The 26,563-nt window shown below is 68.0% G+C and overlaps 2 protein-coding genes across 13 annotated transcripts in view; one reads left to right on the plus strand and one right to left on the minus strand.

Moving 5' to 3' along the window:
- BAIAP2 (BAR/IMD domain containing adaptor protein 2) overlaps positions 1-3,456 on the plus strand; it is a 49,115-nt gene extending 45,659 nt beyond the window's left edge. For all 6 annotated transcript variants that reach the window (XM_074608136.1, XM_074608135.1, XM_074608132.1 and 3 more), the window contains one exon: positions 227-3,456. In XM_074608136.1, the coding sequence (XP_074464237.1) occupies positions 227-252 (26 nt within the window). In that variant the 3' untranslated portion in view covers positions 253-3,456. The remainder of the gene's footprint in view (positions 1-226) is intronic.
- On the minus strand, positions 3,281-25,277 carry AATK (apoptosis associated tyrosine kinase). Of its 7 annotated transcripts, XR_012589981.1 has the most exons (15): positions 25,119-25,277; positions 14,014-14,147; positions 12,629-12,815; positions 11,683-11,762; positions 11,436-11,554; positions 10,842-10,929; positions 10,519-10,652; positions 9,729-9,813; positions 8,822-8,961; positions 8,505-8,654; positions 5,246-8,402; positions 4,963-5,110; positions 4,636-4,872; positions 4,238-4,451; positions 3,281-3,387 (listed from the first exon to the last, which is right to left on the minus strand). XR_012589981.1 is itself a non-coding variant. In XM_074608125.1 (14 exons), the coding sequence occupies exons 1-14, from the start codon at positions 25,201-25,203 to the stop codon at positions 4,423-4,425; spliced, it is 4,710 nt and encodes a 1,569-aa protein (XP_074464226.1). In that variant the 5' UTR covers positions 25,204-25,277; the 3' UTR covers positions 3,281-4,422. The 7 variants fall into 7 exon arrangements, 6 of the variants coding, with proteins under 6 accessions (XP_074464226.1, XP_074464225.1, XP_074464224.1 ...); XM_074608125.1 differs by having other exon boundaries at positions 3,281-4,451; positions 8,822-8,943; positions 12,629-12,770; XM_074608124.1 differs by having other exon boundaries at positions 3,281-4,451; positions 12,629-12,770.
- Positions 25,278-26,563: the final 1,286 nt, after the last annotated feature.

A 26,563-nucleotide genomic window follows, 5' to 3' on the forward strand; every position in this document is an offset into this window, starting at 1 on the left:
GGCCCTAGGGCAGAGCATTTCCAGCTTTAACCCCTTCCCAAATGCTGCTGACCCCGGGCGGGTGGAGGGGACGGGGCTGGTGGCAGCCGGCGGAGCTTCCCTGGCTCTGCAGCAAAAGCTTTTGGGGGTCCCGCCCGGTGGCTGCTCACTGTGCCGGTGCCCTGTCCTCGCCGGCCCCGCTGCCGCCATCCCTCCTGCTGAACTCTGCCTTCCTCTTTCTCTGCAGAAACCCCTTTGCCAACGTCCAGCTGAAGCCAACAGTGACGAACGACCGCTCGGCTCCGCTCATCAGCTGATCCGGGACCCCCGGTGCCCGCCGTGCCGCGCGGCGCTCGCCGCCTCCTCCTCCTCGCCGCTGCATGTCCAGCTTTCCAGGACTTCATTTTTAGGCGAAGTTTATTTAATCCTGCTACTTCGAAAGCCAAAGGCTAAAGCTAGTGCCCTAGTTCTCACTTCTCTAGACCCAGCTCATTCCCCTGGGTGGCAGAGGGTCACACCGCTGCCCCATCACCTCTCCTGTGCCCGCACAGAACTAGTGCGATGGCAGTCCCCTGCGTGCTCCCAGCGTGTCCCATAGCCGGGTTTGCTTCTAGGCTTAGCAGCAGCTCGCCAGGGTTGGGAGAACGGCCTCGGCTGGAAAACGGCTCTCCAGCGGCTCGCACGGGGTGGGACGGCAATGGCAGAGGGGAGACACTCCCCCCACTGCCCCCTGCCCGGCCGGGAGGGACCCCTGGGACAGGCAGGGTAGCCCAGATCGCCCGTGCGAGCCATGGGGGTGCTGGGAGCTGTAGGCAGCTCCCAGGCTCCTGCGAGACCCCGGCCGCCCACCCTGGGCTGGAGGCAGTGGGATGCCGGCACTGCAGCCCCCGCGGGGACGGGGACGGCTCCGCTCCCAGAGCTCCTGCAGGGCCGGGTCTCTGTACATAGTAGGGTATTACGGTACTGCTGTAAAATATAAGCTAGAAAACACACTTTTGGAGGCGAGGGCTCTGTTTAAGCGTGCCTTGGGGTGCCCAGCGGTTGAAGGGGGGGCTCCCCTCAGACAGGCTCTCCAGTCCAGACCTCTTGCTTGGCTGCTTGCTCTTCCTCTATTACTAGGGCTGCATGAGAGAAAGAGATAGATAGAGATAAATATAAATATATACACTTGCTAAACTTATTGTCGGGGTTTGTGCCCCAGAGCGAGCCGGCTCCTGGGCCGTTCCTGCAGCTCCCGGCTGCTGCCGGTCGCACCCCTGCTATGGACACGGGGAGAAGGGGTTTTTGGGGCAGGAACTGCCTCTCCCGTGGGTGAGCGGTTGCATGGCAGGCAGCGTGGGGTGCAGCGCCCTGGGAGCTTTCGCCTTTTCCATTGTATTTGTCATTTTGCACGGTTTAATGGCTAGTGCACCGCAGCCTGTCCAGCGGGTGTCTTGCTGCGCTCCGAGCCCTGGGCACGGGGGTCGCTGCCGGTGGGCTCCGTGCAGGCAGGGCTCTGTCCCCGTCAGATGCTCATCGCTGCAGTGGCCCCGCCGATGGTTTTTGTGGCTCCGCCATAGGAAAGCGGCTTCTCCTGCAACCGCCCTGGTTGCGCGCAGGGGTTGGGGGTCTCTGCTCGACGTGCCGCTTCCTTCTCTCCGGGGCTGGAGCAGATGGATGGGGGGCATCCAGACAGGGCAGGGGCGAAGGGAAGCGCTCCGCTGGGGGTGGGAGAGGGCTGCGGGCGTCACAGCCTGGGGTGGAGGCAAGCCTGGCGTCCCCTCAGCCACCGGACCAGCATTGTCCTCTTCCAGCCCCATGCCCAGGGGCTGCCGCCCCCCCCGCCCAGCCCAGGACCCTCGGGCAGCCACCCCGGGCTCCAGCCAGCCCCCGAGGCTTCGCTGCACCTTCTGGCTTGGTGGCACCTGCAAGATGTAACCTGGAATAATTTTTTTAATGAGAAAAAGTAATTTATGCACAATAAAATCTGCCCCCACCCCCAAAACCCCTCCCAGCCCCAGTGTGTTCCTTGGCCGGAGGCATGGCCTGGCCCCGGAGCGTCGCTGGTCTCCGGCCCGAGCCCCCAGTCCCAGTCCCAGTCCCAGCCCGGGCTGACGCTGGCAGCTGCCGGGCAATGAGCTGGGCGAGAAACGGCTTAAGATATTTTAAAAACTTTATTATTGGCCCGATGATATTTTGACACACATGCTGGGAGCTGTATGGAAATCAGCACTGATAAAAAATACAGCAGTTATGACCCGTATTGATAAAATATAGACAATGTAATAATTAGCCTTTCTATTAAAAAAAAAAAAAAAAAAATAATAATCCAAGACACAGCTCTGTCCTCATGCTGCCCTCCAGAGGCAGGGACCTGCGGCGCCATAGACCAAACCCGGCGGCTGGCGGGGGTGGGGGGGGGACAGGACCAGCATCCCACCGCCCTGGGTGCGAGGGGGGAGCGGGGGAGGCGCCTGGGGAAGGGGGCGAGAACCGTCTCCCTCCCCCCCCCCCAACAACGCTGAGCGAAGCACCCCCGCAATGTGGCGGAAAGCTGGGGGGGCGGGTTGGGGGGTGGGGGTGGGGGGGGGTTGCGGGAAGGGCACCCCCTCGGGCACAGCCCGCTCCTGCACAGGGTGCACCCCCCACACACACACCCCCACCGCCCAGGGGTGCTGCACCCCGTGTCAGCAACGAGCTTGCAGGGGCAGTGCGGGGGGGTGGGTGTGTGGGGGTGTGTGTGTGTGTGTGTGTGTGACAGGGTCAGGGACAGGGGGACATGGCGGGGGGGGGTGGTTTACAAGCCAGGTTGCAGCTTAAATAAAACACTTAAATAAAGCAATAACTGCAATCAGCGACTGGCTGCTGGGGGGGTTCGGGGCAGGCACAGCCGCTCTGGATTTTGGGGATGAAGCTGGGGACACCCCCACCCCCAGCTCCGGGACCCTGGCTGTCCCCTGGAGGGGGGGGGCACCCAGGACGACTCAGAGGGACTCAGCTGGGTGGGTGAGGACATGGATGCCTGCGCCTGGCACCAGACTGGGCCCCGGCAGCGCGGCGGTGCCGGAGCTGTGCCGGGATGGGGACGGGCTCATCCTGCGGCACCGTGCCCCAGCGGGGAGCAGAAACCGCCCCCCCCTGCCCCGGCACCAGCCCGGTCCCACATGGGTGCATGTGCGTGTGCGTGTGTGTCCGTGCGTGTGTGTCCGTGTACGAGGACGTGTGCCCTCGCCACACGTGCACGGGCGGCAGGAGCCAGCCAGGGCTGTGGGACATGGGGCTGGGGGCAAGGGGGGCCAGGGGAGGGTCTGGCGGCGGGGGGGTGGGTGGCATTTCTCACCTCAGGGTTTGGTCTATAGACCCCAAAAGGAACCAGCCCTGATTTCAAGGTTTCGCTCAGCTCCGCTTACTTCCATTTCCTTCTGGAAGCTGGAATTGCACAATTATCCTAAGCCTCAAATGAATTAAAAAAAAAAAAAAAACAACAACAAAAAAAAACACAAACAAACAAAAAAAAACCCAACGAAGAACCGCGAGCACCTTCCCCCCCGCCCCCCCCCCCCCCGACTCATTATGTCTCTTTGGCAGCAATAACTTAAAATCGCATCAATGTGGGTTCAGTCGAGAGCAAGTTTTGTTTTTTTAGGGTGGGTTTGGGGTTTGTTTTTTTTTTTTTTTTAATCCTTTTCTTTAAATACAAAAATAGTCCGGTCAGTGGGTTCCTGGGGGCTGCCCTGCATGGGGGCAGCTGGGACCCCCCCCTCAGCTCTCCCCATGCCGCTCCCCGCTGCAGCGGGGCAGGGGTCCCACCAGCCCTCGGGGTCCCTCGCCGGGCAGGGACTGATCCCCAAAAAGCCAGGGAGGGGGGAGCTCCCCGCCCCACCCCCCCACCGCCAAGCCGTGCTGCCCCCCCAGGCGCGGAGGCACGAGAGCCGTGGGGAGCGGGCGCACTCGGGGTGACGTGGGGCGGCCAAGCCTCCGTGTGGGGCTGCCGGCAGCAAGGTGCACAGCCCAGGGTCGGGGGGGGGACAGCACAGGGGGTTGGGGGGACAAACACCACCTCGGGGAGCACACATGGGCAAGAAGCCAAGGTGGGGGGGACGTCACTGGGAGGGGGGGGGGACACTCTGCAAATGTTAGCAAGGTCAGGGCACTACCCTTTAAATGCTATAATTTTTTTATATATATATATATATGTCTATATATATATATGTGTCTATCCATACACGCGCACACACAGCCACCCGCACACACACACACACGCACGGCCGTCACCCACCGCCTGGCCCCAGCCCGCGCCGGCCCCGCTCCCGCTCGCAGCAGCAAACGAGCTCCTTCCGATAAAAATCTGCCTAAAAAAATCCGGAGCGCGGTCTGGCAGCCCACGGCCAGCCCCCGCTCCCGGCCCCGCCGTCCTCTGCCACGCCGGTGCCGGGACGATGCCCGGCCGGCGTCCCGGATGGCTCACTCCCGGTCACCGTCTTCGCTGCTGCCTGCAACGAGCGGAGATGTGGTGTGAGGGGGTTGCCAGCGCTCCCGCCGGACACCCGGCCCTTTGGAAGGGGGACCATCCCGTGGGGCACAAGGGCAAGGTGTCCCACATGCTCCCACAGCCTCCCACGGCGGCTGGCACCGGGGGATGGACCCGCCGGGATGGCAGGGGAACCCGGGACTCACCTCCTATGGAGTCCATGTCCGAGTCGGAGACGTGGGTGATGGAGAACCGGGACACCGGGGCGGGTGAAACCGTGAACCGGGAGAACTGGATGGGCAGCACCTGCTTCTGCGCCGGCACCAGCGCGGGCAGCACAGGCACGGCCGGGTCGGGCTCTGCCGGTGTCCCCGTCAGCGAGGCCACTAGGGACGGCTTCACCGGCATGAGCGGAAAGTCGTCGTCCCACTCAAAGCCACCACCTGCAACATGGAGCGAGGAGGCTGAGCCCACTGTGGGGGTCACCCCAGCCTGTCCCGCCGTGGCCCCCCATAACCCCCCCAGACCCTTACTCTCTTCCGAGGCGTTGCCGTCTGAGGAGTCATCCGAGGCGCCCAGCCTGTCCGCTGGGCTGGGGGGGCTGCCGCTAGCGGGGGGCTGCCCCGAAGGCTGGGGTGGCTCCGGGAAGCTCTGCTCAGCCAGCTCCCGTGTGGGGCTTTCCTGCGCAAGGAGGACAGGCGGGAAGGGACCTTTGGTGGAGCCATGCCTGGAGGTGGCTCCCACCAGTCCCCGGCATCCTAAAACACCCCGGGGCCGTGCCCAGAGCCCACCTCTGCCCACCCTATGGCCACCCACCTGGTCGAAGAGGTAGATGGTAACGTCATCGTAGAAGGAGACAGCCTTCTTCTTGCGCTCCAGGTCCTCGCAGAAGGCCTCGGAGAGCAGGCTGGGCATCTTGAGGAGACTGCGCAGGTTCCTGCTGCTCTGGCTCTCGGCCACCACGATGGGCACAGCCGCCGGCTCCTCCTCACTCTCCTCGCTTTGCTCCTGGATGTTGTAGCAGCGCAGCTCCTCGTCCGACTCATCGCTGTCCTCCGTGTCCTCCTCCTCCTCCTCGGGCTCCTCACGGCGCTCAGGGGCGGCCGGCCGCGGCTCCCGGGGGGACGGGAGCGGGGAGAGGCCCGGAGGTGACTCACTCCCCGGTAGCAGCGTGCTGGGACCCCCGGGCGCATCACCCACCCCAGTCCCCTCTGGTGGCAGCCCCGGCTCCCCAAGTCCCGGCGCGGGGGGCACAGTCTGTTCGCCCCCAGCAGCAGCTTCCCCAAGTCCGGGGACACCCTCGGGCACACGGGTCCCTCCGATGGGCGCCGACTCCCCGGGGCTCACCAGCACCGGGGTCAAGAAGAAAGTCTTGGGTGGCACAGAGCCCGGCGGACAGGCATCTGCATCGGGGCGCGGGGAGCTGCCCGGCACCAGCCCCGTGCCGGCGGGTCGCTGCTCGGTGCCAGGCGCCGTGGGGGCCGGCGTGTTCCCCGCCTCTGCCCCCCGCCAGTCCCCCACTAAATCCCCCGGCACCGGCGTGTCCGCTGCCACCGCAACGCCAGGCGCTGCTGGGGGGCTGCCGGGTGCCCCCGGGGGATGCAGAGGGTCCTCTCCCGGCGTGGAGGCTTGCTCCAGGTCCTGCGTGGGGGGTCGGGGACCCTCCTCTGCCTCCGGGGTCCGGGACCCATCGCTGTCCTCCTCATCCTTGGGGCCACGCTCGGCCTCGGCGTCGTAGTCAGAAAAGTAGGCAGAGTCGCGGTAGGGGTTCTTCTCGGCCAGGCTGTGCAGTTCAGCCCCAAGGGAGGTGGAGAGCCGTGTTTCGGGTGCCGGACCCTCACTGTCACCCCCCGGCAGCCCCGGGGGCGGCTTCCCCAGCTGGCTGAATGCCTCCGGCTCTCGGGGCTCGTGGGGCTCTTTGAGGACAAACTCGGGGGACTCGTTGTTCTCGGTGTCGTAGCCGCTGTCAAGCGCCTTGGGCTGGCCGGCGGGGATGAAGGCAGTGGGGCTGAAGACCTCGCAGGAGCTGGCTGTGGAGGGGATGTCCAGCGACTCCAGGGAGTCCGGTGTCCCCACCTGCTTCTGCAGGGACTTGAACGCCGGGGCCGTCTCCACCCGCTCTGTGTAGTCCCCGGAGAAGTCGGTGAAGACGCCAGAGGTCAGCTCCGCCGTGTCCTCATCGCTCCCCTCGTCCACGCTGGGGAAGCTGGCGCTGGAGAAGGTCTTGTCCGGTGTCCGGTCCGCATCGCCGGCAGCACACGCACCGCTCTCAGCGACAGCCTCCCCGGGCACCGGCGCGGCTGCCTCGGAGGCCTCCGGCGCAGGCTGGGCGCCATCTACGCCGGGCTCCGCGGGGGGGTCAGGGTTCGCAGTGGCGGTGCTGGCCATGGGGGTGGCTTCCCCCGTCCCCGGTGCAGCCGCGGCGTTGGGCAGCGGGCTGCGGGCAGGGCTGCTCCCCTCCACGCTCTCGTCCGGGCAGGCATCGTGCTGGGCCCCCGCTCCGGCTGGCAGGGCCGTGCTGGGGCCCCACGGCGTGGCAGGGCTGCCAGCCAGCGCTGCTGCCTGCGAGCGGCCGGAGGTTGATGAGTCACGGCTGTGCCAGGCCTGACGCCGCGGGGAGGGCGAGCGGCACGGGGAGGAGGAGCCGCCGGCGGTGCCGGGGGCCTGATCCTGCCGCGGGTGGCGGAAGTCGTGGCCCGGCGGGGACCCCCCAAGCTGGGGCTGGCCGCGTGGCACGGTGCCCAGCGGCTTGGCCATCAGCCCGCGGAAGGTGATCATGCGGCGGTAGCACCAGCTGTCGCCGGCCGGGGGCTCACGGGCCACGGGGCTGCCGCTGCCGATGTTGTTGTTGGAGGAGCTGTTGGAGGCCCAGGGGTGCCGCTGAGCTGGGGGGCTCGCACCCTGCGGGCGGGGGGCTCCGGGGGGGCTGTCCTCACCCAGCTCCAGCGCCACGCAGTCCGGCCGGGCCCCGCTCTGCCCTGGCGGCCACCCGCCCGGCGGGGCTGCCCGCGGCTCCCCGTACCCCCGGGGGCTGTAGGCGCAGTTCACCGACGGGGAGACGCCCAGCGGGTCGGCGAAGATGCTGGGCTGGAAACCAGGGACGGGCCAGTCCTGGCTGCCCGGCTGGGGGGGCTCCTCCTCCAGCAGGTAGCCCTCGGCCCCGTGGCTAGGGGATGGCTCGTAGCCCCGCGGCTCCTGCCCCTGGCAGGGGTAGGGGTAGTACTCGGCGCATTCCCAGGAGCCCTCGCCCGCCGGCGCGTGGCCCAGAAGCGGCTCCATGCTGAGGGAGACGGTGGGGCTGCTGTCGGAGTCGTAGGTGCTGCCGTTGCGGGCACCCTGTGCTCTCCAGCAGGACGGGGGGCGCGGGGACCCCCGCTCGCCCGCGGGGCTGTAGGCGCACATGGCGTAGTCCAGCTCAGCGCTGCCCTCCCCGGGCCCCTCGATGCGGATGTAGTACTCGCTGCCAAGCGAGGGGCTGTGGGCGCCCAGGATGGGCACCACGCTGGGTGCCGGCAAGCCAGGGCAGCCCGGTGGCTTGCACTCGTAGCAGGAGGGTGAGACCCCCAGGCTCAGGTGCCCCGTGGTTGTGGCCGGGTAGTAGAGGTCGTGGTAGCGGGCGGCACTGCTGGGGCTCAGGGACCCCAGGGGCGCCTGGAAGTGCTCTGTCTTGGTGTGCTCCCACTTGTACTCGAAATTGAGGCCGTGGCTGGTCTCCATGACGGTGAGGATGTCGTCCCCGTCCGAGGGGAAGCCGTCGGCCGAGAACTGCTCCAGCAGCGGGAAGGAGGAGAGCTCGGCACCGTGGTGGCTGGCGCTGGCGCTGCCGTTGGGCTTCATGGAGTTCCAGCGCTTCTCGAACTCTTCCTCTGCCTCCGTCGCCCCCTTGGCGCAGAGGTAGGAGAGCAGGAGGTGCACCTCCTCCGCCGTCGGGCGCTGCTCCGGCTGCAGCCAGCAGAACTGCATCACCTCGTACCTGCCGCGGCGAGGGGCGGGGGTCAGCCCCGGCCCCCCACCCGCCTGGGGACAGGGAGAGGGAAGGGGCAGGATGCGGCCGCAGCCCGGCCCGGGTCCTCACCAGCGCTCCGACAGCGACAGCTTCAGCTGGGGCTTGGGCAGCTTGAGCTGCTGCTCCTTGATGGCGTAGGCGAGCACTTGCCGGTCGGAGTAGTGGTCGTAGGGCTGGCTGCCCAGCTCAAACAGCTCCCAGATGGTGACGCCCAGCGACCTGCGGGCAGGGTGGGATGCTGGGGGGGGCATGGGGAGACCCCAACCCCGCTACTGGCCAGCGGCCCCAAAAACGATCCACCCTGCTGCATCCTGCTGATCGCAGACTCCTCCCTCTGCACCCCCACCTGGGCAGCAGCCCCCCTGTGCCCCCCAGCCCCTGCTCACCAGACATTGCTGGACTTGGTCTGGTCCACGATGAGCAGGTTGCCGTGCACTTCGTCGATGAGCTCGGGTGCGATCCAGCGCAGCGGCACCCACAGCTGGTCGGCCGTCACGAAGTAGTCGTCCTGCCAAGTATGCAGGGTCAGTACGAGAAGAGAACGTCAAACCTACACGTAAGGGACTGGCCGCACCGCAGCAAAAGCTGTCCCCGGCCCCACCACCCCCCCTGCCCTCCCCAGCCACCCCATTGCTGCACCCCAAGTCCCCGATCCCCCCCTCCGGCACGTGCTCTGCTCCCTCTGCCCAAGCCCCCAGCCCCGTCCTCCGCTCCTCCCGTACCCGTCTCTCCTTTCTACCTCCCAGTGCATCCTTCCGCCCGCTTCCCCCATCTCCCCATCCTGAGCCCCCTCCAGCCCCACAGCCTCCCCCAGCCTCCCTGCGAGCAGGCAGGACGCACAGACAGCCCCCACGCCAACGTGCAGGCAGCTGCCTGCAGGGACCTGGCCCTGGCAGAGCGGCATGTCCGGGCCAGCCCGGGCAGTAACGGGGAGCCCCGGCTGCATCGCGCCTCGCTGGGCAGGGGGCCAGGGCACTCGGGGGGAGCAAACCCCCTGCTTCATGCTCAGGGGGAGCTGTCGGCCTGGGGAGGCCAAGCCTGGGGGGCCAGCCCAGTCCTGGGGCACAGACAGTCCCTCGCAGGGTGGTCTGCGGGACAGCACCCCCCCCCCACTGCCCCAGCAAAGCCCAGGGGCCGGGGGGCTGCCATGGCACCGCTGGGGAGGGGAGATGCGTGCGTGGGGTGGGGGGGGTGGGGTGCAGGGCTTGGTGCAGAGTGTGTGCGTGTATGTGTATGTACCGTGGGGTCCCGACGTGCAGCCCCCAGCCCCCTCCTCCCCCCAACCAGCCTTACTTTGTACTTGCAGTGCGAGAGCCCATAGTCTCCGATCTTGACGGTCAGGTCTGCGGTGAGCAGGCAGTTCCGCAGGGCCAGGTCGCTGCCAAAGCAAACCCCGCTCTGCTGCTGTCACCGCTGCCGCGGTGGGCAGGGGGACACCCACTGCCCAGGGGCCAAGGGTCTGTGCTCGGGGACCGCCCCCCCCGGGCAGTGCCGCGGCTGGCGGTGGGAGCGGGACGCTGCGCAGCGGCAGGGCCAGCGGTCTCGCTGCCGAACGCTGGGCGTGCCGATAACCAGCCACCAAATGCACAGCAGGAATGCCTGCGCAGCTCCAGCTGCGCTTCCGTCCATCCATCCGTCCATCCATCACACGCTGAGCCAAGCAGAAAGCGGGTGTCCCCAGGCAATGTGAGCCCTGGCTCGGGGCCGGGTTCCCGAGCGGCTGCTCCAGCCCCAGAGGGGTTGCACAGACGGGACAGAGCCCACCGAGGCCGGCACGCCCGTAGGAAAGTCCCTCTCCGGTACAGCCAGGGACCCCATGTCCCCCCGACCACAGCACTGGGCACCCTCGTGGGCACCCACCGGCAGAGCCTGGCTCGGGTGGGGAAGGTCCGGTGGCCCCCGATGGCAGTGCACCCCCTCCTCAACAAAATCACTGATGCTGGAGTCTCCATCTGCAACTCACTCAGCACCAGGATATTGTTGGGCAGGAGAAGCAGCAGTGGGGCGGGAACGCCGGCGTCCTGGGGTCTTCTTGCTGCTGGACACCCTGATTCCCCCCGCCCAGTGCACCAGGCCAGCCTACCTGTGGATGTAGTTGTTCCTGTGCAGGTGCAGGACGCCGCAGGCCACCTCGCACGCCATCCTCTGCAGGGTCAGCGGGTCCGGGGTCATGGCCTCGGCCCCCCGACAGCTCCGCAGGTACCCCTTCAGGTCACCCTGCAGGGCAGTGCCACCGTCACCCTCCCTGGCGAGCCAAGGGGCTCTGCCATGCCCAGCAGGACACAGCGCTGCCGTGCACCCTGCCCTGCCTGCAGCCCCGCCGTCCCCTCGCGGTACCGCGCGGCCAGAGCTCACAGCCCGACCCCACGGCAGCACCCTGGGGTGCAGGGGACATGGGGGACTCACCAGCGGGCAGAACTCCATCACCAGAAGGTACGGGGTGACCTCGGCGCACTGGGCCAGGCACTGCAGCAGGTTGGTGTGCTGGAGGGCCCTGTGCGGGGCAGAGCAATGGGGGCACGTCGGCATCGCGCTGGCCAGGACAGGGGAACGGTGGCAGCCCCCTGGGAACCATCTCCCTGCCTCCTGCCGCTGCGCTGGGGGCCAGCGCGGGGGCTGCTGGGAGCGGGTACCAGCACGTCCCAGCACCCCGGGACACGCCACAAAGGGACACTTGTTCGGCTCTGCTTGGGCAGGGAGAAGCTCCGCGCCCCCCCCCACCCTCGGCCCCGCTCTGCCCATGACCTCACCGCAGCCCGCTGCCCCCGCGCCATGGCCAGCGGCTCCCGGCACGGCCCGTGTCCTGCCGCAATGAGCCCCAGGCAGACGGGTGATGGGGCCGGGACAGAGCCATGCTGCCCGGAGAGCTCGGCCGGGCACCTCCACGGGGCAGCCATGGCTCTGCCCGGCAGCCGAACATGGTATGGAGGCGACCGAGCACCGTCCAACAGCATCCCCGCTCCCGGCAGCAGCAGCACCGCAGAGGGACCCCAGACGTACCTGTAGGGCTGCGCTTCCTCCAGGAACTGCATCTGGTCCTGCACGCTGGCGCTCGCCTTCAGCTCCTTCACCACCACCTGGGTGCTGCTGATGCCCGAGTTCACCTCCCCCAGGAACACCTGGGGCGAGGGACAGGCTCGTCCCCTCCATCCTCACCATGCGCCCCATCCTCGCCCCAAGCCCTCGCACAGCCCGGTCCCCGCCACCAGCATCCCACCGGGGCGTCGCTGGGGGACCTGCCGCTCACCTTGCCGAACCAGCCGTGCCCGATCTCCTTCAGGTAGAGCAGGCTCTGCCGCCCCAGGTCCGCCGACTTGAGGAGCTGCACTGTAACAGAGCACATCCCGCTGCCCGCGCGCCCTCCTGCCCGCCCGCCCGCGTTACCCCCCGGTCCCCACCCAGCCCCTGCATCCCCACCGTGCCACCCAGTGCCAGGCCTTGCTCTTCCCCGGGGGGCTCCGGAGCAGCCCCCACTGCAGCCATCCCCAGGCACCCTGCAGGTGCATCCTCCTGTCCAAGCATCCTCCTGCAGCCATGCCGGTTGGGGGACATGGGGTATCCCCAAATCAGGTGGCAGCAGCAAGCTGGCTCCCTGTCCCTTCTCCTCCTCGGGGACCAGGGAGAGCAAAGCCGAACCCAGTGGGAGCTCTGGCATTTAGCCCCTTCCCGGCCCCCCCCAGCGCAGGTCCTGCCCCTCGGGCGCCCATGCCAAGGGAGGGCAGCAATGGGGCCATTGTTGGGCTGCGCCGCCCCGCGCCGCGCCAGCCCCGCCACACTGCTGCCATTCTCTGGGCCGGGGAGCGATGCTGGGCGGGTGGGAGGTGGGGGGCCGCGGCCGGGCACCCCCCACATTCCTCTCCCACTCACCGGCTTGTTTATGCGAGACTGGGGCTCATGGGTGTCACAGTTTGGGGCGCCCGTGTCCCGTCCCACCCCGGCGGTGCCGTGCTCAGGGTTGGGGACAGGCCACCAGGGACCCTTGCGCAGAGGGACGGTGGCAGCGCTCCCCAGGGACCTCAGCTGCCTGTCCCCTGCCCAGGAGCTGCTCCTGCCAGAACTGGGGCTCTGCTGGGGCCATCCCTCCTTAGCAGGCGGGACCCACCATCCTCACCCGCCCCCCGCCCCAGCCCGGAGATGTGGGACCCCCACCCATGGTGCTCAGGGGTCCCGCATGGACCATCACCCCGGCTTACCTGAGCGCCCCGGCTGCTTGGCCATGGGCAAGGAGACCTTGGTGAGGGGCAGCACGTAGACCTCGGGGCCATGCTGGGGGGCGGGCGAGCCCTGGGCCGAGAGCTCCGTCACGTAGTCGTCCCCCTCGGCGTTCTCAAACTCCTGGGCCGGGGGGCGCGTGGGGGGGCACACCCCGAGCAGAGAGAACTGACCCCGTGGGTTCCGCGCTGCCAGCAGCCCGCCCCGCACACCCCCTCTGCCCGCCGCCCCGCTCACCCCGGGGGGACCCCGGTATCACACCCTCCCGCCGCACAGCCCTGCCTGCACCCTGACAGCAGACCAACCCCCCCCCCCTCCCCAGGATGACCCTGGGGCAGGCACCCACTCCCCACCGCCCTGGCACCCCATCCTGTTACCTGGCTGCGCCGCCCGGACAGCCCCCAGCTCCTGAAAGCCGCCCGGGCGAGCAGGTAGGCGATGGTGAGCATGGTGCCCTGCCCAGCCCTGCCTCATGGTGCTGCCAACCCCACCGGAGCCACGCGCCGCGGCCCAGCGCACACGGGCAGCAGCCGGCCCCGGCCGTGCACCCCTATATAACGCGTGCGGGGGCAGGCGTGGGCTCATTGTTCCCCTCCAGCGTGGCGAGGTGCTGCGGCCGGTGTGGGACCCGTTACACAACAGCCCGGCGTGTCCCCCTCCCTGCCTGACCCCCCTCCCGCCGCGGGCGCCACAAGCCTCCACAAAAATCCCAGCAATTAGGGAAAAACCGTTTCTCGGCACATTCTGTGCCTGTGAGGTCAGGGTGCCTCCCACCCCCGGGGGCGTGCGGGTGGGACCGCCGCGGCCCTTAACCATGCCGTGACCTGGCCCCGCACAGAGACGGGAGCCAGGATGGGTCAGGATACGGCCCGCAGAGATGCTGAGCACTGCAGCATCCAGGCTGTGCAGAGCTGGGAGGCCAGATGGGTCAGGATATGACCCCCAGTGATGCTGAGCCCTGCAGCGTCCGTGCTCTGCAGAGCAAGGAGCTTGGCTGGGTCAGGATATGTCTCACAGTGATGCTGAGTCCCACAGCATCCCATCTCTGCAGAATAAGGAGCTTGGCTGGGTCAGGATATGCCCCACAATGATGCTGAGCCCCACAGCATCCCGGCTCTGTGCAGAGTGGGGAATCCTGGCTGGGTCAGGATACGTCCCAGAGTGATGCTGAGCCCTGGCAGCACCCTGGGGTGCAGGCAGGGGGCTGAGCTCCCCCTGAGCAATGCTATCCTGAGCCGGGGACACATCCTGCACCCGGATCCGCCGGGCACCCCCATCCTTCACTGGGCTCCCAGGGAGAAGCCCCGCCAAGTCCCAGGGCAAGTCCGGCCTGGGGAGACCCCCACCCACCGTGTCCCCAGCTCACCTTGAAGCCAATGTCCCCCTTCTTGCAGCACAGGCAGGCCAACATGAGGAAGATGAAGGTGAAGAGCCCCGAGAAGGAAACAGCCACGACGGCCAGCGAGGAGGACCAGGAGAGCTCGCTAAGGGGGGTGCCGTCTGCAGGGACAGGAGGGGCTCGGGCTCAGGGCAGGGGGTCCGGGGAGGGATGAGGATGCAGCGGGGGGGTCCTGCCCGGGTGGGGGTCACAGCATGCGGGGGCACATTGGGACTTGGGTGGGGAGCACTCAGGGGGAGCAGGGGTCTCAACACCACTGTGCCCCCTTTGCTGGCTCAGCTCGCAGCCAAGATGGGTGGGGAGCCCAGGAGGGACCCCAGAGCCGACGCAGGACCCTGCCAGCAGCCAGTGGTGGGGGGGGACGGGGGGCCGAGTCCCCACAGATGCAGGGTGGCAATGACACCCCGTGGAGGGGGGCTGTACTGGCTGGGGCTCCCAGGTACCCCCGCCCAGCAGAGCCCTGGCCCCCAGCTTTGCCCTCCGGCAGGTACGGATGCTGCGCCTGCGGGAGCCGGGATGACGGGAAGCTGGTCCCCAGTGCCTGGGCAGAGCCAGCTCCTGCCCCATCCCGTCCGCGGAGCTCAGAGATGAGATCCCCCAGGGATCCCCCAGCGCTGCGGGAGCCCCCCGGTCCTGCTCCCGCCGACACCGACAGCCCTGGCCCTGCCCCGCGCCGTCCCGCCTGCAAGTACCGCTGCGAAACCGCAGCTCCTGCCCCCAGCCCCACAACGGCTCCGGAGCCGGGGCCACCGGGCATAGGGATGGGGCTGCTGCTGCTGCTCCCAGCTGGGCACCGCACCCTCCAGGCACCAGCACACCCCAAATCCGGCACCCGTCGCCCCGCTCCAGCCTGCGCCATGGCTGCCTGTCCCCTCGTGGTGGCAGGGAGCACGGTGGCGGCTGGGGATCAGCTGCCAGTCCCTGCCAGGCCCCTACCGCCGGCTGCAGCTGCCACATTACTATTCTGCCCAGAGCCTGCCCAAACAACCGGCGCAATTGTGGTGGGAGGAAGCCGGAAGGCCACGGTGCTGCCAGCGGAGCCGGCCTCGCCGGGGACCCACATGCAGCCCCACGGTGCCCGGCATGATGCCCTCCCCACGGGACATCGGGGCTGGGACAGGTGCCAGCCATAACCCCCCGGCCCAAACCCCCGTCCAGCGCCGCGGTCTCTCCCCACAGCACAGAGCACGGTGCCGAGCCCCTCCGGGATGCTCATGGCACACACACGGCTCCCGCGCACGGACCGTGGTGCATCACCCCATCACCAGCCCTGCACCCTGACCGCGCTGCCCCTCCACTGCCGCCCACGCCGGGGCTCAACACCGCGCTGCCAGCTCCCGTGTGTCCTTGAGAACGGCCCCTGAAGGGCACAGAGGGGCTGGGGGAAGGTCCTGCCACCCCCGCGGGACCCAGCAGCGCATGGCTGCTCCCAGGCACTGCCCGGCACGGAGCACCCTGGCTCCTGGCACAGTGGTCAGGGGATGCACCGGCCCCCCTGCTCCGGCACAGCCCAGGCCACACCAAACTCTTTGCCGGTGCCTGCGAAGGAGCTCCAGAGCCATCTTCTAAGGCTCGTGGATGCAAAGCCGAACCTGGGAGGAGCGGAGGGTTGGCGTTCCCCCTCCTTTCAGATGGTTTCCATGGTGAACACACTTTGTACCGCGAATGTCACCATTTTCCCTGGATAGTGGGACAGCAAGAGAGAAAATGACTCACTGAAAAGAGCCTTTTGAACGCCGACGGGGAGCAGAGCGCGGCAACAGAAGCCTTTCCAACGGGGACCGTCAGCTGAGCTGCCCCTTGGCCACCGGGAACTGCAGCTTTGCAAATGAACCACTCTCCAAACCAAGGGGCCTGTGAGCTCTGGCTGGTCCTGCCTCAGTTTCCCCACCTGTACAACCAGCCAGCTGGGAGCCGTGACCAGCCCAGCCCGGGCAGGGCACCGCAGCGGGGCAGGGGCACCACCACCACGACCCACCACCACCATCCAGCTGCCCGGGCAAGCAAGTCCTGCCCTTCCCCATAACACAGCACAGGCGTTTGGTATGGCGATGGGAAATGTGGCATCATTTCCGAGGCTGAATGCTCCCAAAAAACAGGCTGAATGCACCTGCAGCAACAGCTGTCGGAGCACCAGGACACAGGGAGCACCGGGACACAAGGAACACTGGGGCACAGGGAGCACCGAGGTGCAGGGCCGGCCGCATGCGGTGCGAGGGACCCCAGGGCTCTCAAGAGAAGCCGGGGGTCCCATGGCATACTGCACCCCACCCTGAGGCTCTGCCCCCCGCTCTCCCAGGAGCAGGGTCCCCTGGTACCAGCTCCATGCCCTCCTCCTGCCCTGGCACCCGGTGCCAGCCCTGAGCCGCTCCCTGGCAGCCTGCTCGGACGCCCGCCCGCCGCGATGGCCTCCGGGTTAAGGCCAGGGTGCTCAGAGCCGGCCTGAGCCGAGGTGCAGGTGGGTGCAGGCAGCACGGTGGCAGTGCTGGGGGGGGCAGCACCCCACGGCCAAGCCCTGCACACCACGCTGGCACAGGCGCCAGGATAGGACAGATGGGGGGGGTTCACCACCCCAGGAGGGCAGGGACCCATACACAGCCCTGCCCGGCACCGCCACAACCCTGCCCACCCCCCCAAGCCATAGGGGTCCCATGGGACTCTTCCAGCTGCTGCTCTGCAGTGCTCCCCCCATCGCCACGGGGGTCAGGCTGAGAACGGCCAGCTCGGTGCATCCCCCAGCCTGGCCAGCAGACACTGCTGCATCACTCAGGCAGCACCCAGGGCTGGCCCCGGCCAGTGACCCACCCGGCAGCGGGCCAGGCACACGCCGGCGGCTGCGTGCAAGCCAGGCAACACCGACCCCTCGCCCCGGCCAGCCCTGTGGGGTGCAGTGGGGTGCAGCGGGATGCAGAGGGGTGCATGCAGTGGGATGTACATGGGTGCAGCAGGATGCAGCGGGGTGTAGCGGGGTGCAGAGGGATGCAGTGGGGCGCATCAGGGTGCAGTCAGGTGCAGTGGGGTGCAGCGGGATGCAGCGGGGTGCAATGGGGCGTATCAGGGTGCAGCGGGGTGCAGGGGGATGCAGTGGGTTGTATGAGGCTGCAGAGGGATGCAGTGGGGTGTATGGGGGTGTATGAGGGTGCAGCAGGACCACGCACTGCCCTCCCACCCCCCCGGAGCTGCCCCCGCATCCCCTGCCGCAGACAGACCCTGCCCAGCACTGCCCGACCCCCCCAGCCTTCGGCGGTGCCCGCCCAGCCCCGGTCCCAGCCCCGAACGCCGGTCCCTGACGGGGGCGGGAAAAGGCGGGGGGGGTCCCGGGGCAGGGCGGGGTGGGGGGGTCCCCGGGGGGGGGTTCCCGACGCTGCGGCCGCCGAGCTCAGCCCGTCCCTTTGCTGACTCACGTTCGCCGGGTGCCCGCGGCCGCCCCGCCGGCCATGGGCGATGCTGCGGCCGCCGTTCCCGGCGCAGCGCGGGGCCCGCCGGCGGCGGCTGACGTGTGCGGAAGGGACGAGCCCGGGGCTCCCGCAGCGCCCGCCGGCAGCGCGGGGCTCCCGGCACCCGCCACGGCCGAGCGGCGGCCGCCTCCTGCCCAGCGCCCGGGCACGGCGGGGGCCGCTCAGCGCCCGCCCCCAGCGGGCAGGACACAGGCCGGAGCCGTGGGGCGCGGGGTACGGCACGGCGAGACCCCCCTGCGCCCGCCTGGCCTCTCGCTGCAGGACCTGCTGCACGCCACGGGCCCCTGCCTCAGTTTCCCCATCGGTAATGCACAGAGGGTGGCTGCCCCCGGGGCCGCACGGCGCGGTGAGGGGCGTCGGGAGGCGAGGGATGCTCCAGCGCATCGGGGGCAGGGGCTGCGCATCTCCCCCTGCCCCTTCGCCCCCCCACCCACGGCTCCCACCCCACCCCACCCCACGAACCTGCCGGGCCCTGCACCCCAGCGTGCACCCCCTGCGCCAGGCTGCAGCACCCTGCAGCAGGTGCCCAGCCGGGAGAGGCTGGATTTCATTAGGAAGCAGGGCAGAATTTGGGCAGGGAGCAGGGCAGGATTTGGGCAGGATTCGGGCAGGGAGCAGAGCAGGATTTAGGCAGGGAGCTGGGCAGGGAGCAGGGCAGGATTCGGGCAGGGAGCAGAGGAGGATTCGGGCAGGATTCGGGCAGGGAGCTGGGCAGGATTCGGGCAGGGAGCAGGGCAGGATTCGGGCAGGGAGCAGGGCAGGGAGCAGGGCAGGATCCGAACGCGCAGGCCCCTTGGGCACCTCCAGGCACGGGCTCAACGCTGCCCTGCCCCGGCAGCTTTCCCAGCACAGCCACAGCCCCGGTAACGCGTTAATCCCCAGGTCCATGGGCAGCTTCCAGGAAAGCAATTTTACACCCCACAGGCCGAGCGCTCTGCTCACCCACACGCACCCAGGCGGCACGAAACCATCCGCTGCCATTTAGCATGCAACGGCGAGGCTGCTCCTCGCAGCCTGTCTGCAGCTCCGGAGGGAAACTGAGGCACCAGGGAAAAAGCAGGATGGCTCCGGCTGCTGCCTCCCTGAGCCCGGATCCCTCCTTCCACGGGAGCAGCCAGGAACGGGGAGCAGGGTCGGGGCTGGCACTACCCCCCGGTGCCACCCGGGAGCCCAGCATGGAGCCGGTACCCGCAGCATCCTCTGCTGAGACGCCGTGGGAGCCGCACATCCCCTCGCAGCGGCTGGGGCGTGAGGAAACAGCCCCCTGCACCCCCCAGCCCTGGAGACCTTCTCCCACCAGAAACAGCCAGAGCCATTTGGGCAACCTCTCCGGTGATTAATAGATCGGTTAATTTTAAATGCAAGGCACGCCTTGTTAATCTGCTCTCCTTATGTATCTTTTAATGTGGGCTTATTTAACCAACGCAGAAGTATTTTAAAAGGATTGATTCTTGCCTCTTAATTCTGGTTTTATCATCTTGGGATGAATTAGCAGTAAAAAAATAATTAGATGGAAAATAAAAAAAAAAAAAAAGATCATCCATCATTTTCTAACGTGATGAAATAAAAATTAGGCCTGTAATAAGTACAGGCCAAGCCGCATCATTGTTGCGCGCACACCAACCGTGTCAGCCTGATTAGAAACAAAAAAAAAAAAATTAAAAAAAAATCGAGTTCCTCCATCAAAGCCTGCCCTGCTGCAGAGCCGGGTTTCCAGCCGACACAGCCCAGCCACCATCAACTTTCTCCATTTTCTGAGAAAATAATACTACACAAAAAAGCATGCCAAGCAAGACTCAATTGATTATTTAAACCAAATCGTCTTGCCTCGGGTCTGAAGCGGGTGCTGTGAAGCCTCCCACGCCGGCAGGGATGCTACGGCTGCATCGCGGCAAATCCTCGTCCCCCCCGAGGGACAAGGAGCGACCTCGGCCCCTCGTGCCTGGGGAAGGCGGGGGGGAGCGTCCACCCCAAGGGCCCCGCCAGCCCCGTGACGGGATGGGTGCCAGCAGCTGGGGCTGCCGAGGAGCCCGGCACCGCGGTCCCACCGCCGTCAGCGTGCGGCATCGGCCGAGACGAGGCAGCGTTTACGTAACGGCGTGAGAGAGGCAGCGTGGAGCGGGGCAGCCTATTTTTATCAGAAATGCTCGTCGGCGTTATGAAACGAGACGCTTCGGCTCCACAGCGGAGGAGCAGGGCCCCGCGCAGGAGGCGGGCGAGAGCGGGCAGGGGGATGCTCCATGGGCATCAGCCGGGTGGGCGCTGGGAGACCCCCCCGCTCCCGGGCAGCTCTCAGGGCGTCCCTCACCGCAGCCCTGGCACAGCCCAGACCGCGGCTGCTCCAGCCCACGGCACGGAGCGGGGCTCAGCGTCAAGGATGCTCGGGGCATGAACTGGGGGGGATGCTGGGCACCAGCCAGCCTGGCACCCCTCTGCACCACGCCGGCTCCCAGCCAGCCCCACGGCACCCAAATCACCCACGCGCATGGGAACACAGAGCGGGGAGCCCACAAAACCCCTTACTTTGCCGTATCGATGGCGGTGGGGATGGCCAGAGGGTGGGAGCAGGTCCCATTCCTGCTCCCAAACACCCACCTGGGGCGCAGCCACCGCAGCTGCGGAGCGGGCGAGCACCGGGGGGGAGCCCCCAACCTCGCAGGTATTGGGGGAAGATGAAGGGCCGTGGAGGCTGATGCGGTGGCCCGGCAGCAGGACACCCCGGCACAGCCGGGACGGAAACCTGGGAGCACCCATGGGAGAGCCGGCCCCTGCCCAGCCAGGCGGGCAGCGCTGCTTCATTTATTGCGTTTGCCTACTCTGGAATTTTCCTTCGCTCCAGTAATTAAAACAAACTGCTTTAACATGGCTGCTGGCACCAGGCTGCGGAGGAGGATGCCATCCGTGGCTGGGATGGGAAGGGAAGGGACGGGAAGCGGGGACCCCCCCCCGACACTCGCTGCCTCTGTCCCGGGACGGGGGACGATGGCTCTGCAGGAAATCCTGGATCTGCTCCCCCTTCCTCCGGTGCTGAGCCCTTGCACACCCACCAGCCCTGCGTCCCCTCCGTCCCTCGACCAGCCCTGCGCACCACCATGAGCCATGCACCAGCTCTGGAGCACCCCAGGGTGCTGCTCGTCCCCCCCGTGTCCCCGGCCATTAGGGCAGGCTGGGCTGGATCTCAGAGCTCAGCCCATGGCAAACGATATTATGGCAGTAATTGCCCTAAGACGGCCACGCAGCACGCTCCGCCGCCGCTTCCCCGGGCTGTCAGGGGGATTAATGCCCAGAGGAGATTTATTTTCCTGCCACCGGTCACGCTGAGTCAGCACGGCTCGGCTCCTCTCCTTGCCAGCACCGTCACCCTCCTCATGGCTGCCCCAGCCCGCTGTCCCGTGCCATGTCCCCACACGGTCCCTCTGGCTCAGCCCACCCTGACGGGCCCCACCAGGGACATTCCGGGGTGTTTGCCAGGGCAGGAGCAGCCGGAGACAGGCAGAGCCCCCGAGGGGCTGCAGGGCACGGCCGGGATGGGATGCCCATCCCTCCACCCCAGCACCTCCGCGCTCGCCGGGTCGATGCGACACGGGGCAGAAACAGGCTCAGCCGCGGGACGAGAGTGGCCCAACAGCCCCTTTGACCCGAGCACAGGAGCTGCCTGACCTGGCGGGAATTTTCCAGCCCCAGGGAATCACCGGGATGGCGAAGCGGCGTAACAGGAGCAAGGAAAAACCTGGGAAGGGCGAGTCGCCCACTCTCCTGCCCTGGCTGCAGATTGGGCAGGCCCATGGCTAAATGTAGCCCCCCTGGCTGGATGCAGCCCCCCCCAGGTAAAAGCAGACCCCTGGTGCCAGGGGAAGGATGCGGCCATGCGTGCAGGGGCACGGCGCAGCCCTGGGATGGGCAGCACCTTGGCGGTGCCAGCTCTGCCCCACATCCCCCAATGCTGCCAGCATGGCGAGGCTCGGGCCGGGCAGGCTGTGCGGCACGGTGAGACGGGCGCCGGAGCCCTGCTCCAGCCGGGAATACACAGCATCGGGGCGGGCAGAGCCCGTGGGCCGCTCCAGCACATGGTGTCCCACGGAGCGCTGGGCAGGGAGCCCGTGAGTCACAGCCCACACACCCCCCCCCAGGAGCACGGAGCCCTTTCAACCCCGGTGTATTAATTTCTCCTAATTGGCTTTGACAGGGATCCGTATCGCCATCCAGAACGCAATCGCCCGTGTGCTCGGGGCGGGGGAGCGGGGAGGGAGCGACACGCGGAGGGAGGGAAGGAGGGGAGCAGGGGGGAGCACAGCGGCACCCCCGGGGGAGCGGCGCTGCCGGCTGCCTGGATCCGTCCCCCCCGCTGAGCGGGACCCAGCTGCCCTGCTGCACTGCAGCGCTGCGCCAACGCCATTTCCCGCGGCAGCCCAGCTGCCAGGCTGTACCGGGGCCGGGGGCTTGCCACACGCCACCCCGCCGCTGCTGCCCACCCCCGGCAACCCCGCAGGCACCACGACTCACCCCCCTGCCCTTGTGCCGGCACCTGCTGCCGGACAGACAGACACCTCCACGCACCACCCCTTTGGTGAGGGGGGACACCAGCTACGGTGCTGCCCCGGCTGCGCAGGGCATCACGCCACCCCACAGCCGCCACCTTCATCCCCCACCCAAAAAGCTCCCACCTCCCTGCCCCAAATCCCCCCTTTGCATCCAGCCCCAGCAGCACCTTCTTCCTGTCCTCCCCCGGCATCGCCGGCAGCCAGCGGCACGGCTGGCAGCAGGGTGGGAGCATGCGGGGTGCCCAGCCCTGGCTTTGGGCTGCCAGGGTCCTCCCGGGTGCTACGGCCCCTTTGCCACCCCGGTGCCCCAAGTCCTTTCCCATCCCTGTGCCAGGAGTGGGCGGTGATGCCGGACGCAGGGCACCAGCACTCGCCGAGCTGTTGCTGCCGCGTGGCCTGGGGCAGAGGATGGCAGCATGTGCCAGCCGGGACCAAAAACACGGGGCTGGAGAGACTCCTCACCCTCCCTCAGCCTCAGCCCCCCCATCCCTCCCCAGGGCCTTGAGCCCTGGCACATGAACCCCTCCAAACACACAGGGTCCCACAACCGGAGCAGGGAGCGGTGACACCGCAGCCACCGGCAGCTGGTGACACTTCGCTGGGTGCCACGGGATGGGGAGAAGGGCCGGGGCAGCAGCGGGGAGGAAAAAAAGAGGAAGAAGAAACAGGTGGGGGAGAGAGGATGTTTCTCACGATTTCAAAACGCGCTCCTGGGTCTGAGATGGGGAAGTGCAGGCTGGGAGCGGGCAGGGCAGGCAGCGGGGTGAGACATCCCCGTGTCCCCGAGCAGCTGCCATCGGCTTCACTGCGAGAGGATGGGACGACGTTGACCCCAAAGCAAAGCGCTGCCCACTCAGGTGACACAGGGGACGTGGCACTTCTGCCCGGTGCCTCCACATGGCGCCTGCTCGTCCGCGCTGTCGCAGGTCACAGCGCTTCCAGGGCAGGGAGCGGGCACCCAATTCCCACGGGATGCCCAGGGGATGGGGGCTCCAGGCTCGGGGGAGGCAGCATGACGGTGCCTCTCACCGGCGGGGCGGTCGGTGGTCTGATGGTGCTCTGGTGCTCCGTGCACCACACGGGAGCATCTCCGGGTCTGGCCTGCGGATGGGCGAAGCAAGACGGGAACCACAAGGCCGCTGGGCTGGGACCCCTCCCCGGAGCCCCCGGCGCCGGCAGCAAGCGCATCCCCCAAGCGGTGCATGCCGGTGCGGGCACATCTGATGGCTGAGCCGAGCAGCCTCACCAAAAACAGCAACTGAGGCGGGAGATGGGCTGCTGCGGTTGGCACATCCCTTCGGCACCTCCATCCCAGGTGACACCGCTGCCACGGGTCCCCGTGGCCAGCTCAGCCCACAGCCCGGCTCCGGCGGCTGCGGCTTCCCACCATCGCTCCCACAGGGATGCAGGGACACAGGGCTGGCAGCGTCTCTGCTCCCCTCCCCTCGTGGAGCCGGAGCCCCCCGTGGCTCTCCCGTTCCCTGGCCACGGTGCCAACGTGCCACCGAGCCTCGCAAAGCCCTTCCTCCTCTTCCACGCCGGCACAAGCAAACCCTGGGGAAATCAGGCTGGCGTGGGCAGCCGGTGACAGCGCACAGGCAGGAGGTGCTGCCAAACGGGCAAAATCAACAAAGCCATGAAACAGAGAATATGGTTTGTTCCCCCCTTTAATTCCTCTCCCTGCCAGTGCCCGTGGGCGGCAGCCGCACGGCAGTGGCCGAGCCTCGGGCCCGGCTGCGTGGCAGCACGGCGATGGGCAGCGATGGAAACCTCCTCACAGAAGGATTTTTAAATCAAACGTGCCCCGCAAATCCCCAGGTTTGACGGGATTAGCGTGGCAAATGGGGCGCCTCACAAAAACCCAGAGAAAAATCACACCGGAGGCTGAGGACAGTAAACACGGCTCCGTTCCCAGCGCTACCACATTTAAGATGCAAATAAAGAGGTTTCCTCCTGAACGGAAATCAATGCCGAGCGGGCTGGGAACAAAGTCTCCGGCAACGGGGACGCGGTTTGGTGAGTCCTGGCGTTGGCTCATTTTCAAATCCCTCCACGGACTCAGACCGTCCGCAGCCGCCAGGGCCAGGCGTGCGGGGAAGGACGGAGGGACCAGGAGCCCGGCACCAACAGCCAGAGCCTCCGGCACGGGCAATGCTTCTCCTCCTTGGCGGTGATGGAGGAGGCGACGGGAGAGGTGCGGGAGCCGCGGCACCGCTGCTTGGCTGCCGGACCCTGACACGCGTTTTCCCCGGTTTGGTAAACAAAGAGCCAGTGCCGAGCGCGCTGCCAACCCTGCCGGACGTCCCCGCGGGCAGCGGGTCCCACATGCCAGGGGTCCCCGGAGCGGGTGCCATCGCCGCAGCCGGAGGGAGGGAGGCGAGGCAAGAGGCGGCTGCCGGCGGTGGGCAGCCGAGGAGCCAAGGCGGAGAGGAGAGGAGAGAAGAGGAGAGAGGGGGAGGCTGCTGCTGCTGCGGCAGCCCCAAAACACGCACCACACAAAAGCCAGCCCCTGCTCTGCTCCCGCGTCTGCAGCATCTCCCTGCAGCTGCGGCGCGGACGAGGCCGTAGCACGGCGCCTTACGTAACCGCCTGCACCCCAAAACTCCCGCTCCCCGGCCCCCGGCCCCCCACCGAGCCCCCCGGCTCTCCTAGCCCAAGGGGCCACCACCAGCCGGCGGGCAAGCAGGCATCCCAGGCAGCTGGGGGCTCAGCCCCGGGCACCCCCTTCCGCCCTCTCCCCATCACCATTATCCCCGCCGCTTTTATCCCATTTCCAGCCTTCGGAGGCAGCGCAGCCCCCGGGATTCCTCCGCACGCTCCAGCCCGGGGGGACAAAATGCCGCCGGGCTGCGGCAGCGGTCCCGCCGCCGCGGCAAAGGGGGGTCGGCCGCCCACCCCCCCGAAAGTGACATTTCAGGGCCACGGGGGCGAGGGGACACCTCCCCCGCGGCGCGGTGCCCCGGGGCGGGCGGCCGGTGCCGAAGCCCGGGGGGGGGGGGGGGGGCTGCCGGGGAGGGACCCCCGAGGGCGGCGGCGGGGGCGCGGGGGGCTCGTCGGGGGCTGCGGCACTCACCGGGGTCGAAGTGGGAGCTGAAGGCAAGGCTGGGGCTCAGGAAGGCGGCCGACATGGCAGCGGCGGCGGCGGCGAGGCGGCCCATGGCGCGGCGGCGGCGGGAGCCTCACGGCCGCCGGCTGCCGCTGGCCCCGCGCTGGGCACGGCGGCGGCGGCGGCGGCGGCGGCGGCGGCGGCTCCTCCTCCATGGCGGCCGCCGCGGCCCCGCGCCCCGTGCCCCGGGGAGGGGCCGCGCCGCCGCCGCCGCCGAGGAGCGGGGACGGGGAGCGGGGGGGCGGCAGGTGGCGGAGCCGCAGCCCCGGGCCCGTACCGGGACCCGCCGCTCCCACCGGGACGCGCCGCCGCCGCCCCCGCGCGGCCCGGACGGGACCCACCGGGACCCCCCGCCGGAGCGGGGACGGGACCCCCCCGAGGGGCTGACACCCCCCGGTCCCGCGGAGATGTTCGGGTGCTGGCCTGCCCCGGGCACCGCCGGCTTCCCGGGAGCAGGGATGGGACCGGGGATGGAGATGGGACCGGGGATGGGACCAGGGACAGGACCAGGGATGAGGACGAGGATGGGACCGGGAATGAGGACAGGGATGGAGACAGGGTTGGGGACGGGACCGGGGATGGGGATGGGACTAGGGACAGGACAGGCGATAGGACCGGGGATGGGACTGGGGATGAGGACAGGGATGGGACGAGGGACAGGACTGGGGATGGGGACCAGGGATGGGGATGGGCCCAGGGATGAAGATGGGCCAGGGATGAGGATGGGCCAGGGGTGGAGACCAGGGACTGTATGGGTGGCTCTGCCACCCCTTGTCCCCCAGCCAACCCCGCCCACACCCCACGCTCCAACCTCACGCCCTGGCTGGACACCCCAGCACCCCACATCTCTGCACCCACAGCCCCGTGCACCAGCACGGCCTCAGCCCCGCAGCCCCCAGGCCCAGCCCGGGATGGGAGGAACAAAGCCCCTCCGCAGCCCCTCACGAAGGCAGCCAGGCCAGGCGCAGCATGGGGTCCCTGTCAGGCTGGGGGGCTGCCCCACGGCGAGGCCCACAGCTCGGCCTCGTGCGCTTGATACCACAACCCTGGCACATGGGACTGCGCCCTCCAAACGTGGGATGCGCTAAAAACCAAACAGTCCCAATCCCTGGCAGGGAACAGCCCACGGCATCGCCCACGGTCCCAAGCAGCTCCCGACCAGCTCCCCGGCACCGAGCCCACCCAGCCCCAGGGCGCAGCCGGGACCCGAGTGGGACCTTCCTTTGGGGTCATGGTGGGATGGCCCCGTCCCTGTGAGCCCCTGGACCAGGAGTCGCCGCTGCGGGACATCGGCCCACCCCACGCAGGGCTCAGCTCTTAGCACAGGGCTCGCACTTCCCCACAGTCGGTTTTAATATTTAAAGCCAGATTTTGCGTACACGATTAATTTTTTACAAGACTTCAAGCTTGCA

The sequence above is a fragment of the Larus michahellis genome, chromosome 14, assembly GCF_964199755.1.
Source record: "Larus michahellis chromosome 14, bLarMic1.1, whole genome shotgun sequence".
Classification (NCBI taxonomy): domain Eukaryota; kingdom Metazoa; phylum Chordata; class Aves; order Charadriiformes; family Laridae; genus Larus; species Larus michahellis.

Bases quoted from the DNA above. Each gene is read 5' to 3' on its own strand.
- AATK (XM_074608122.1), bottom strand. From the start codon at position 25,203: ATGGGCCGCCTCGCCGCCGCCGCCGCTGCCATGTCGGCCGCCTTCCTG. The intron at 8,655-8,821 runs GTGAGCAGGGGC...CCCTGCCCGCAG, and splicing joins ACCAAGTCCAGCAATGTCTG to GTCGCTGGGCGTCACCATCT. The intron at 8,403-8,504 runs GTGAGGACCCGG...TCGCCGCGGCAG, and splicing joins CTGTCGCTGTCGGAGCGCTG to GTACGAGGTGATGCAGTTCT.